This window comes from Mus pahari, chromosome 14 (genome assembly GCF_900095145.1).
Source record: "Mus pahari chromosome 14, PAHARI_EIJ_v1.1, whole genome shotgun sequence".
In the NCBI taxonomy this organism is placed as follows: Eukaryota; Metazoa; Chordata; class Mammalia; order Rodentia; family Muridae; genus Mus; species Mus pahari.
The window spans coordinates 50,470,997-50,485,255 of record NC_034603.1 but is presented as its reverse complement, the minus strand read 5'-3'; the positions used below and the strand labels follow the sequence as shown (position 1 = coordinate 50,485,255).

Genomic DNA, 14,259 nt, shown 5'->3' with positions numbered 1-14,259 from the left:
TTCAGTGTCTGTAACTTACCTCATTTAGATTTGGACTTAAATTGTGGAAACAACTAAAATTCTCTTACCTATACAGAAATCAATCATCATTTTATATAAGAAAATAGTGTGTAGTCTGTGGCTGGTAAATTTAAAAGTTCAACCAGCCATCTAGTACACAGGCCCTTTTGATCTCTTAACTCTTTTGCCCACAATAAGGCTTCGTCCTAAAATGGATCTTGAAGGTAAGATCATCAGAGGAAGCCAGTGTGACTTGTTTTCCTTGTAAGACTCAGCAGGTGTGGGTAAGATAAAGAAATTCCTCCAGGGGGCTGGTGAGATGGCTCAGTGGTTAAGAGCACTGACTGCTCTTCCAAAGGTCCTGAGTTCAATTCCCAGCAACCACATGGTGGCTCACAACCATCTGTAATGAGATCTGACGCCCTCTTCTGGTGTGTCTGAAGACAGCTACAGTGTACTTACATATAATAAATAAATAAATAAATTAATAAATCTTAAAAAAAAAAAAAGAAATTCCTCCAGCTGTAGCAAATGAATCCTTCCTTGGGCCAACGCACATTTTAAACTGAATACCACTGTCAGGGGAATTGATTAGGCTAATTTAGATCCCACTGCTTGAGCTAGGGTTAGTGTTCCCCTGAAACACAGGTGAAAGATGGACACCTCCCAAGAACTAGGGTTGGGGGAGGAAGGAAGGAGACTAGCAATGGTGAGATGTGTGTGTGTGTGTGTGTGTGTGTGTGTGTGTAGTGTAGTGTAGATCTGAACCATGATAAAGTGAAGCACAGGATAGGATAGAAATGACAGGAAAGCACGGAGATGCTAAATGATCCTGTAGTAGTTGGGAGCTTGGATACAAAGTCTTCAGATGGCACGTGCAGTCCATGGAGTTCCAGACTGCAGCCCCACTTAGCACTGGTATAGAACCACAAGCACTTGATGTAACTGGAGTTTAAGGACATGTGTGTGATAGTGAAGAGGTTGTAGAAGACAGTGGAAGACGTTCTCCGAGGGCAAGGAGCACTAGCAGGCCAGGAAGCATGCACTTTATTGCTGTAGTGAACAGGCCAAAGAGCAGCCTATTAATGACTGATGGGACCAGATTGGCATTTTAAATATCTGGGGACAATTTTAATGAGTCCACAATCAGAGGCTCTCCTAGTAGTCCAAATGAGTGATTATGAGGACTGACATAGAGGAACATTTTGCAAGTGGTAATAGCACAGGTTGGATTAGAGTGTTGGGTCTTATGGATGTAAGTCTTGGCTCCGTTTCTAAAGCAGCTTGCTGATGTAAGACAAATTACATTATCCGTGTAGAGCAGTAATCGTGCCCACTTTATACTGTTGTTGAGAGGATCAAATTAAATAATTCACATAGAGTCTTCAGAACTATGCCCAACACAGATGCTCACCCTTTAAGATATTCCAGGAGTGATGTAAAGAAATGACGTGACTGAACCGTGGTTCCTGTCAGCGTTCACAATGTTGTGTGTTATTTTTACAAAATGAACAATCCTGTGGGGGAGACAGCTTAGTGGGTAAAGTGCTTGCTGTTCAAGTGTGAGGACCTGAGTTTGAATCCTCAGACCCTTGCCAAGCTAGGCATGTCAGCATACATCTGTAACCGAAGTACTCCTACAGGGAGATGAGGCAGAGATGGGAGAATGCCCTTGGAGCATACAGCAATAAAAGAGATCCTGCCTCAAGCAATGTGGAGGGCAAGGACCAATACCTAAGGTTCCAAAGTTGCCCTCTGACCTTCACACCCCTACTCTGACATGTACAGTCACCAACATCCTCATAGCACACATAAGAGATAGGGAACACAGATAAATGCGCCAAAAAAGAAACTAAATAGTGCTACAACTTCTTTTGCTAACTGTTGCCTGTACCGCACCCTCGATCTTAATGGCATTTGAAAACTTTTAATTTTGTGAGCCAGGCATGGTGGTCCATGTCTGTAATTCTGGCACTCAGGAGGCTGAGGCAAAGAGATTGTTTGAGGGCAGCTTGGGCTCATAATGAGACAATATCTCAAAAATTTATTTTTAGTCAGAATTTTAGATCCACAGAAAAGTTGCAAGAATATTACAAAGAATCACCAGGGTTATAAGTGCATTGTCCCACCTCTGCTATGTTGTCTGTGAGACGTGTAATTAATCTAAGGTGTCTAATGTTTTCTGAATGGGTGAAAGGAAGTTACAAATGTGTCCTAATTATTTCAGTCTCTCTTCTCTCTCTCTCTCATACACACACACACACACACACACACACACACACACACACACACACTTCTATTTTTAGACATGATTTTACCCTGTAGCTCAGTCTGTTCTCAAGCTTGCTATGTAAGTGGGGCGGACTGTTTTTTTTTTAAATTGTAATTTAATTTTTTTTTTTTTTTTACTAATTCACTTTATATCCTGCTCACCGACACCCCCCCAACTATCCTTCCCCTCCCCCCCCTTCTCCTCTGAGCAGGTAAGGACGCCCTGGGTCCCCACCCTTTCACTCCAAGTCTCTTTGAGGCTAGGTGCTTCTTCTTCTACTGAGGCCAGACAGGGCAGCCCAGCAAGAAGACCATATCCCATGTACAGGCAACAGCTTTTGGGATGGCCCCTGTTCCAGTTGTTTGGGACCCACATGAAGACCAAGTTGTATATCTGCTACATATGTGTGGGGAGGCCTAGGTCCAGGGGCTGACTTCTAACTTACTGCCTTCTTGCCCCAGCTTCCTGAGTGCTGGTGTTACAGTCATGTATGTCCAGCTCTTAGTGTATAATTTTTAGAATCATTGAATTCTCATATGGAGTCTCTATGTATAAAGTTAACCTTAACATCAACAGCTCATGAGTATATTATAATCCAGTATAAAGCTAACCTTAACATCAACAGCTCATGAGTATATTATAATCCAGTATAAAGTTAACCTTAACATCAACAGCTCATGAGTGTATTATAATCCAGTCTGCAAATTTCTTTCAGATTCCCCACTGGTCCTGAGTGTCTTTTACAGAAAAAGGAAACTTGAGGTCAATTCGTTGTTTTGAGATGTCATGTCTCTTTTAAGCTGAGACAGTTCCTGAAGTGTCTTTTATAGTCCACAGCATTGCTACTTTAAAAAATTACACGTATTTCTTGTATGTGGGGGCACATGTGGAGGTCAGAGGCCAACCTGGGAAAGTTAGTTCTTTCCTTCACTGTGTGGGTACTTGGAGCAAACTCAGGTTGTCCATCTTTATGGCAAGCCACTTTACCTTCTGAGCCACCTCACTGGTCTACTTAAAAGCTATTTTAGTTTATTTATTTTTATTTTATATATGTACATGTTTTGTCTTCATATATGTATGTAAATCAGGTATGTGCCTGGTGCCCTTGGAATTCAGAAGAGGATATTAGATTCCCTGGAACTGGAGGTATGGATGATTGTGAGCCACCACGTGGATTCTGGGAACTGAAATCAGGTTGTCTGCATGAGTAACAAGTGCTCTTAACACTTAAGGGAGTGAGCCACCTCCTTTTTTTTTTTTTTTTTGAGACAGGGTTTCTCTACATAGCCCTGGGTGTATTAGAACTTGCTATGCAGACATGGCTGGCCTTAAACTCACGGAGATCTGCCTGCCTCTGCTGCCTCTTTCTTGTGTCCTGGGAGTAAAGGTTTCTACCATCATGCTTGACTGACATTGCTACTTTTAAGTTGCACAGGGCAGTTGTTTGTAGAAAGCCCCTCACTTGGTATTGTCTATTTCCTCACGAGTAGACTCAGGTTATTAGTTTTTGGCAAGGCTACAACAGGGGTTCTGAGGTGATCAGAATGTATTGGGGCATGGGACGACTGTCTGGCACATTACTGTGATACACTTCTCTCAGTCTGTGCTGCCCTGTCCCTCGGCATTGAAAGGAGTATTGTGTGCCTAGATGTAGTTGTAGCTCTTGAAAAAAGACTTTGTTATGCCTTGCACTGTACCACACATCTTTTATAACAGCATTGGGGGAGCTGAGTCAGGAATTTGAAGATGGCCTGAATTATGCATGTAGCAAGACCCTATCTACAAATGAATGAATGAATATATATATATATATATATATATATATATATATATATATATATATAAAATGTTTTGTACTTGCAGCTTTTCTATAAGATTATTATTATTGAGCTCCAGCTCAGCCACTGGAGCAATGGCTCAGTGGCTTAAGAGCACTTGTTGCTCTTGCAGAGGACCCTGGTTTAGTTCCCAGCACCTACATGGTAACTCAAACCCCTCTGTGAATCTAACTTCAGGGGATCCAACCCCCTCTTCTGACCTCTGTGGGTACCAGGGTGCACATGGTACATATACGTACACACAGGCAAAACATTCATACTCACATTAAAGGGTTGCTTCAGGTATGAAGCCTGAGAAAGAGATACTTATGAATGATACATTATGTTAGTGCCATTGCTGTGGGTCACATTTTTAGCATACTTATTACTCGAAGAGCATAACGAACTTTTATTCTGCATTGGCTTGCAGTGTAATTTGTGTATTTATGTTGATACATCAGGGCCTGCACCCTAGAATCATAGCTGAAGGATTTGATGTTGCAAAGACGAAAGCACTTGAAGTTTTGGATGAAATTAAAGTACAAAAGGAGATGAAAAGAGAAATCCTCTTGGATGTGGCTAGAACATCCCTGCAGACAAAAGTTCATACTGAACTGGCCGACATACTAACAGAGGTATGTGATTAAACTGTCACCTTCCCAGAATAGTCAGGCACGTGGTGATACTTTTCTTTTTTCTGTAAGAGAACCAAATATTGCACAGGACTTTTCAGAAATGTAAAACAAGAAGGCAGGCTGGCAGGATGGCTCCCTGGGTGGTAAAGAGCACTGGCTGCTGTTTCTAATGACCTGAGCTCAATTCCCAGGACTCACTTGGTGGCTCACCATCATCTCTAACTGCAGTTCCAGGGGATCCAATGCCACCTTCTTATCTCTGTGGGTACCAGGCATGCACATAGTACACAGACATACATGAAGACAAAACACCCATACACAGAAAGTAAATAAATTAAATTTAAAAACCACCACCACCACTGCCAACAACAACTGAAAACCACCAAGGCAAGCATTTACAATTCAATTGATTGCAACAGTGTTTTTAACCTTCCCAAAGGTGTCACATTAGTGACCACCTGCCTTGGAATTTGGAAGGAACCTGGCTTCCTGTGGCTTGTCCTTTGTGAAACCTCTTGGATAGTGTATTTGGCTAAACCTTGAGGTCCATATTTGATATCAGGTGACATATGAGCAGGCTATTTTGTCAGTGTGCCTTTTCATTAGGGCTGCTACTTTAATGAGGACACACACACACACACACACACACACACACACACACACACATATATTCCTCATCTCATTTACTTCTGAAGGTAAACTCTATGTGGAATAAAGACAGATGTTCCAGAAGACTGTCTCAGGTGGTTCTCATTTGGTTATATTGGTGTTCCTCAGCTCTGCCATTTCTGAAACTGGAAATGAGAAATTCATAATAACCAACATCACAAGGCATTGCTATCCAAAGCAGAATGTTGCACTGTTGGTTTACTTTGAGAAATACAAGCGTGCCACATGTGGTACTTGGTGACCATGCCCTTGACTCTGAAGCCTGACTCCCTTTCCCTGTTTAGTCTGCTGATAGGTCACTTGGACCAGGAGATTCTTTTAGTCCAGGTAATACGCATCTCATGTGCTTCTCTTTCAGGCTGTGGTGGATTCTGTCTTGGCTATCAGAAGGCCAGGTATCCCTATTGATCTCTTCATGGTGGAAATCGTGGAGATGAGGCACAAGTCAGAAACAGACACACAGTAAATAGCATAACATTTACAATTAAAAATAGCCCCCCCATGTGTATACATGTGACTGTGTATGTGTGTATGCATGTGTATGTGTATGTGAGTATGTGTGTGTATGTGTGAGTATGTGTCTGAATGTATGCTGTTTGTTTGTTTGCTTACTTTCCTATAGTCATGAAGTCCATCCCACTGGCAGACAGACAGGCTGAGGTGTGGTGGAAAATGCAATCCATTTAAAATATTTTCTAATTTCTATTTTAAACATGTCTTAATTTCAAAATATGTAGGAGAATGTAGTTATTGATTTCTAGTTCAACTATATAACGGCAGGGACATAGTCTCTAAGATTTCACTGTTTTGAAGTTTGTTGAGATTTGCTTATAGGCTTAAATATAAGTCAGTTAATTATTTTACTTTATTTTTGGAGGGCAGGGTTGTATGCTTACTGCCCTGCCTGGCCCTGAGCCCACAGTAATCCTTTTTCATCAATCTTGTGAGTCCTAGGATGCAAGCTTGGCTCGAGAGAATTTATTTGTAATGTTTTATGTACTCGACAAGCAGGCATGCTGTAGTTGTGAGGTACAGTTTTTCTGTCAAGGGACCAATTTTGCTAATGTTGTTTTTCAGACCTTCGGTATCCTTATTAATATTCTGACAGCTTATTCTGTAATTACTGAGCCATGTTAACATTTTTGAATATTATAGCAATATCATGGATTTGTTTATATTCTCCTTTAGTTTTGACAGCTTTAATATATGTTAAATGCATATTAAACATACAAGTACACAAACATATACATATATATTACATATGCTTATTTCTTTTGAGGCAAGGTCTCTCTATCTAGCCTTAGGTGGCCTGGAACTGCCTTTGTAGGCCAGGATGGCCTTGAATTCACAGAGATCCACCTACTTCCTGAGTTCTAGGATTAAAGCGCTATGCCACCATGCCTGGATATTTTATAGATTTTGGTCTTGGCCTAGAGATGTATCGGAGCACAGACCCTTTGAGTAATATCTTCAAGGCCTCAAATTTCAACAAATAAAAAACCAAAACTGTCTTACTAAATGCATACAGCATTATCCTCATGTTTATTCTTTGATATGGTCTTGCTAATTAGCCTAGACTAACCTTTAACTTAGGATCCTCCTGCCTGAGCCTCCTAAATGCTGAAGATTACAGGTTTATGTCACCTTGCCCAGCTTTAGGTGTGACCAACTTTTAATATAGTATATTTCCTCAAACTCTGAACTTTTTGTACCAATATAAAGTGACCATCTTTTCTCTAATAATGACTTTTTTTTTTTCTAGTACTGAGGATCGAACCAAATGCCTTGCACATGCTGGGTATATGCTCTACTACTGAGCTATAACTCCATACTTTTCCTCTATAACTCCATACTTTTCCTCTATAACTCCATACTTTTCCTCTATAACTCCATACTTTTCCTCTTACTTTTTATTGTGAGATAGGGTCTTACTGATTTACCACGGCTGCCCTTGAATCATGCTGTAGCCAACGTAAGTCTTGGTTTCTGATCCCCCTGTCTCAGCCTCTCAGATATCAGGGGTTACAGACCTGTACAGATCTGGTTAGAAATGTCTTAAAATTTATTCCATATTGATATAATTGCTATTCCAGTTTCTCTTTTTAAGTTTTTTTTTTTTGGGGGGGGGGAGGGAGGGGGTATTTGAAACAGGGTTTCTCTGTGTAGCCCTGGCTGCTGTGGCATTTACTCGGTAGACCAGGCTGGCCTTGAACTCAGGGATCCGCTGGTGTTTGTTTAGGATTAAAAGTGTGTGCCCATACAGTCCAGCTATAAATATGTTTTCATTTAAAATTTTTTAAAATGACATTTTATGTGTGTAAGTGTTTTATCTGGATGCATGTACATGCAACCTGTGCATAGCTGGGACCTGTAGTGGTCAGGAGGGCAACAGATCCTCAGGAACTGGAGTTAACAGATGGTTGCGATCCACCATGTGATGCTGGGAACTGAACCAGGGGTTTCTGTGAGAGCAGCAAGTACTCTTAACCACTGAACCGTCTCCCCAGCTCCTACCAGCTTTCTCCCCATTGGTGTGCACGTGTAGCCACTGAACCATCTCCCCAGCTCCCACCAGCTCTCTCTCCATTGGTGTGCGCCTGTCATGTGTGAGTTGTTTCAATCTTCTTGTCCTTATATTTTAGAAGATTGCTTTTTGTAAATGACATTTTTATTTTGTTTTACTTTTTGGAGGTAAGTAATTTTTTTTTTTTTTTTTTTGGTTTTTCGAGACAGGGTTTCTCTGTATAGCCCTGGCTGTCCTGGAGCAAGTAAAAATTCTTAATCAGATAGTCTTTATATTTTAATTGAAATAGCTAGTCTATTATATTTAACATTGTTAAGAGTATATTTGATTTTACATGTCCTATCTTTTTTCACTTTCTATTCATTTCCCATTGTCCTATGTTTCTCCTAACCAACTTTTCATTTTATCGGTTTTATCATTATATTTTTCTTCTCTACTAATTTGTGAATTTCACAAATTTTTCGATTAGTAGAAATTACATAATTTATAGTAGCTTATAGGAGTCTACCTTAATATCTTTGCTCTGGATAATATCCCCCCATTTACTCCTTCTTAAAACATGATCTTGTTTACTGTTCTTTAAAATCCCACTTGAAATCCGGGCATGGTGGTGCACACCTTTAATCCCAGCACCTAGGAGGCAGAGGCAGGCGGATTTCTGAGTTCAAGGCCAGCCTGGTCTACAAAGTGAGTTCCAGGACAGCCAGGGCTATACAGAGAAGCCCTGTCTCGAAAAACAAACAAACAAAAAAATTCCACTTGATACTATGCTATTTATTTCATACCGAGTTTGCGAAGCTATATCTTCATAATTTCAACTTGGTTTGATGTTTATGGCTTTTACCCTCTCAGCCCCACTCGGGACTGCAGCTCTCTCCCACTTAGAGCTGGAGATATTGCCAGGCTCCCAGTGGATGTTAAGTAGTGTTCAACCTTCTTTCTTCCTGGTCCTTGTCAGCAGGCCTGGAGCTAACACATTCAGCTCAGCTTCTTCTTTTTCACCTTCCTTTCCCTCTGCCGATGACTCTGCAAGTTCATGTGCTTCCTAAGTTAATGTTTCTCGATGTGACAGTGTGTTACTGAAACCAGCGGTGAAGCCAAGGAACCTCCTTCAGCCAAGGGGCACTGATATACTTTCCTTTGCTTACTGTTCAGCCTATAGATTTTTTTTTTCTATGTGTAGTTTGTGGGAGGCATCCTGTCAAGTGTTGGTTTGCTTTCATTTTCACTTTTTTGGTGCTTTTATTGTGGTTAAAACTAGGCTTACAGTTGTAGATGGTTCTTGACTTACAGTTCACTAGCTTTACAGTGGTGTGAAGGTGATACGCATTCAGGAGAACCTGTACTTTGAAGTTTACATTTTGATTCCCCCCAGCAATACATATTGTATGATACTGTCTTGTGATGCTGAGCAGTGGGAGTGAGCAGTTGCTCACAGCTGACCCTGCAATCACGAAACTACACAGCCAGCACTCTGCTTTATGTGGCATTGCTAAAAGATGATGGTGGAAAGGTTAGGGAGATGAAACGCATTTGACACGATAGTTTCAGCTCATGATGGTGCGTTGGAATGTAACCATGTGATGGTTCATTTTGATGGTCAGTTTGGTGGTATTTAGGATGGCCCAGGACACAACAAGCCTCTGGGTGTACCTGTGAGAGTATATCAAGAGATTTAAATGACTAGAGAGGATCCATTCTACATGTAGATGATGAGCTGAGATCATGGAATGAGTTGAGAATAGAGGGCAGGATGAGAAATACATATCTGGGAATCATTATTATGAGGCTGCAACCATGACTTTTAAAGATACCAGAAAGGGGGCTGGAGAGATGGCTCAGGGGTCAAGAATGCTGGCTGGACTTCCAGAAGACCTGGGTTCAATTCCCAGCACTCACTATCAGTAACTCCAGTTCTAGATTATCTATCGCACTCTTCTGGCCTCTGCTGTTATTGCATGTACATGGTGCACATCTATAAAAAGATACCAGAAAGATGTCAGGAGAATTGGAATTGTTGATCTACCAAATTCAAATCATCCTCACTAGCCATGATCCAGCCATGATGGGAAGTGTCTGGTGTGTGCTTCCTTGATCATAGGTGCAAAAAGAAAAGAATCTGAAAGGAAAGGGCCAGTTCACACACCTACCCCGACACTAGCAATCACTACAGAAAAAATACTTTGCTGTGAAGGTTCTAAGACATGGGATCGTTTCCAGATGAGAATCTATGAGCAACTCATTGACTCACCCAGTCCACGAGCCATTCATTGATTTACACAGTCCTTCTGAGATCGTTAAGTGATTACTTCCATCAGCATTGATCAGGGAGTGGAGGCTGAAGTTACTATTGTGGTTGCCTAAGTCGACTATTTTAATAAATTGACTTAATCAGTTAAGAAAAAAGAATCCTGGCCGGGCGTGGTGGTGCATGCCTTTAATCCCAGCACTCGGGAGGCAGAGGCAGGCGGATTTCTGAGTTCGAGGCCAGCTTGGTCTACAGAGTGAGTTCCAGGACAGCCAGGGCTATACAGAGAAACACTGTCTCGAAAAACCAAAAAAAAAAAAAAAAAGAAAAAAAGAAATTGAAAGAGGTTAAAAATTTGCCAATGGAGACTGAGGATGGGTGATCAGGGAGGTCAAAGAGGTGTGATGTCTCAGCACCCAAGCAGAAAGAGAAAAACGTTTTAAGTATATTGTTGTGAACTGAAATGTGAACAGCATACCGCTTCAGTAGGGAGGCAGAGACCAAAGTCCAACCGAAGGCAAGAGCAGGAGAGAATGGTAAGGGAGGGGTGTATTGTGGTGCCCTTCCTAAGAAACGGTCCTGATCGCCTTGATGGGCCTGGGAAGACTCACTTTGACGGTGGGCACCTTCTGGGAGCAGCATAGATAAAAGGGTGTGTCAGGAGAAAGAGCATACAGCCTTTGCTTGGCCTCCCTCTGGCCTTGAATCAATTGTTGTCCTGTTGCTTCAGCTTCTGATTCCTTGTCAATACCAGAAACTGTTTCATCCTGGACTGGGGCCAGTGACTTTCCAGGCTTCTCCTCCTGAGCTTCTCCTACCAGATCCAGACTGCTGAGGTGCCCAGCATTGTGGACTGAGCACCTCCAGGGCGCTCCTCCCCTCAGTGAGTGACAGCCCCTGTGGGACCACTACCGAGGCCCCCAGTCTTAAGTAACTCCCTGGTTCTCAGCTCTCAGGTGTGATTCTGCTCTTGTTCCTATTTTAACGCTGCCTTCATAAATTCTTTAAATAATATATTCACCCATTGGTTCTTTTCCTCTAGAGAGCCCTTACTAATTCAAGGTGGAATTGCAAATGGAAACAGTTCAGAGTGGCTGTAAGGAAAAGCAGTGATGTAGGACCAGTGTTCTGTGCTGCAGGGGGATTCGGAAATAGAGTGAGGAGAGGGATGCTCTGTTTTAAAGAATGAGGGATTGCTGAGGACTTGTGGAAGTGGTGGTGTGATGGAGATGATGGTGATGCAGCAGTTTCTTTTTTTTTCTTTTTTTTGAGATAGGGTTTTGGGCTTCTCTGTGTAGCCCTGGCTGTCCTGGAACTCACTTCTGTAGACCAGGCTGGCCTCAAACTCAGAGATCTGCCTGCCTCTGCCTCCCAGGTGCTGGGATTAAAGGTTTGTGTCACCACAGCCCGGCTTAATTTCTATTTTCTCAAAGCAGCACATTCATTCTCTGAGGCTGAGGAGAGTAAACATGGCAGAAGCTTGAGAAGTAGCGAACACTGAACATTGAACTTTTTTTTCCTAAGTTAGGTATCTTCATCTTCATTTGGGGGTTAGGGTATTAGTCAGATTAAAGACTTGAAAGCTCCTTTATATCTTAGGTTGGACATTTAAAAAATTCCCTCCCTCCCTCCCTCCNTCCCTCCCTCCCTCCCTTCCTTCCTTCTTATCTACCTACCTACCTACCTACCTACCTACCTTTCTAAAAAGTTTGTTTTATGTACATGTGTATCATCACATGCATGTCTGGTGCTCTCAGAGGCCAGATGAGGGCGTTAGATCCCTTGGCTGTAAGTTACTACTTGGTTCTGGCGATCAGACTCAGGTTCTCTGCAGGAGCAGCAAGTGCTCTCCAGCCCTTGTATATTTATTTTTATTGTTCTAGGAATCAAAGAATACAGAATCTCAATCATGCTACGCATGCACTGTATCAACCAAGCTCCATTCTAAGTATGAGGTTTCCCTTTAATTGACAACATTTTTAAAAAAAGAATAGCTGTAATCATGTTTTACATACAGTATACAATGGGTTATTCTGTACTTATTGGCTATCCCTGTAAATATTTTCCATGTTACTACATAGTTTGTTTGTTTTTTTTATAACTATTGAATAGCTGGGCTGTTATTTGCTGAACAATATCTTACTGTGCTGGACATTCAGGTTAGCAATTATTAGTTATTCTATGTAATTATTTGGAAAAATTTATTGTGTGCCTACCTTTTGTTATTTGATCAGCTACTCCTATTTTTGAGCTGTGTAACTTAGAGAATAATTCTGGATTGGCTTTTCATTTTGACTTACTGTCATACTGTTAAAACAGATTCTTTTCCTAATTTTACTGATTATATGTTAGGTTTGAAGTTACACAAGGAAACCATGTGTGACCCGGCTGATCCCAGCTCTGACTGGCACTCTGACTTGAGAATCTGTGTTCTGTGAAACATTTCGTGTTTTAATAGGTTGATCCGAGGATTGGTTTTGGACCACGGTGCCCGTCATCCAAGGATGAGGAAGCAGGTGCAAGATGCGTACATCCTCACTTGCAATGTGTCACTAGAGTATGAAAAAACGTGCGTGCCAATTTGTCTTTGTAATATTTGAAATTTTTTTTACATTTATTTTTTATAAATTTATTTTTATCTTAATTATGCATATCTATTTGTGTGTGTGTATGTGCATGAGTGAGGTGCCCAAGGAGGCCCAGAAGAGAGCACTGATCCCCTGGAGCTGACGTTGCCAATCATTTGACTTGGGTGCTGGGAACAGAACTCAGGTCCCCTTAGCCTGAGCCATCTCTCTAACGCTAATTTTTTAAAATTATTATTTATATCCCCCCTTCTTCTTTCACCCACATCTCTCTAGTCCAGAATGGTCTCAAACATGCAGCAATCCCCCTGCCTCAGTCTCCTGACTATTGGGATTACAAATATGAACGATCATGTCCACTTTTCTTTTCTCTGAATGTGTTTAATAATCTCTTTTTCTCCTACTCCCACTTTTACTAAATTTTCCTGTTTGTTTGTTTGTTTGTGTTTATTTTCTTGAGAAAGGGACTTGTATTGCCCTGGGTGGCTTCAAACTTGTGAACCTCTTGCTTTAGCCTTCATACCTGCTTTACTAACTTGTTCTTATTAATTCTTTAGAGAAGTGAGCTCTGGTTTCTTTTATAAGACTGTAGAAGAGAAAGAGAAATTGGTAAAAGCTGAAAGAAAATTTATTGAAGATAGAGTGCAGAAAATAATAGACCTAAAGCAGAAAGTCTGTGCTGAGTCCAATAAAGGATTTGTTGTCATTAATCAAAAGGTGAGAGAGAAGCGGACAGCTCAAGTGCTTGTCACTGTTCCTCAGCATTTCTCAGTGTGACCTGCTGACCCTCAGTGGACCATACAACATTTTCAGCGCATTTGAGGGGGGGGGAGAGCTCTTTTCATTATAATAATACCTTTTGCACTGTGTGGAAATTTGTAAGGGGAGGTGAAGCTGCTGGATTCTTCCCGAAGACCAGGAGAGCAGCGCCAAACTGCGCTCACACTCTGTCCTTTATTACCACACCACCGAGGGAAAAGGCATTTCACAGAAGAAGAATGTCTTGATGATGGGTCTGGGGAGCTAGCTCATCAAGGAGGAGCACGTAGAGCTCTTGCGGGGGGGCTCAGCGCTCAGCACTCAGCACTCAGCACTCAGCACTCACGTGGTTGTGCGGCTCACAGCTACCTGGAACTGCAGCTCCAGGGGACCGCATGCCTTTAGGCCTCCACATACCTGCACTCAGGTGCACATACCCATTTACAGATGTACTGTACACACAATTTTTTAAAGAATGTTTTGAAATATTAACTGTAATGATTTGTATTAAATATTAATACTCAAGTATTCTTTTATAATTTAGTGTGATTAAAATATGAAATATACATAAATCACTTCTGTGTAGCAAAATATGATAGTTATCTTAGAGAAAGACTTTATGTAACTGGATTTTGAGCTAAACTAAGCTACCTTTTTTTTTTTTTTTTTTTGGTTTTTCGAGACAGGGTTTCTCTGTATAGCTCTGGCTGTCCTGGAACTCACTTGGTAGACCAGGCTGGCCTCGAACTC

General features: G+C 41.5%; 1 protein-coding gene across 4 annotated transcripts in view; it reads left to right on the top strand.

Annotated features, from left to right (window-relative positions):
• Positions 1-14,259, top strand: part of Cct6b (chaperonin containing TCP1 subunit 6B) — a 40,977-nt gene that overhangs the window by 4,815 nt on the left and 21,903 nt on the right. For 3 of the 4 annotated variants that reach the window (XM_021213280.1, XM_021213281.1, XM_029546337.1), the window contains 4 exons: positions 4,551-4,724; positions 5,752-5,855; positions 12,624-12,734; positions 13,308-13,467. In XM_021213280.1, coding sequence (XP_021068939.1) covers positions 4,551-4,724; positions 5,752-5,855; positions 12,624-12,734; positions 13,308-13,467 — 549 coding nt within the window. The remainder of the gene's footprint in view (positions 1-4,550; positions 4,725-5,751; positions 5,856-12,623; positions 12,735-13,307; positions 13,468-14,259) is intronic. The other variant, XM_029546335.1, reaches the window with a different exon arrangement.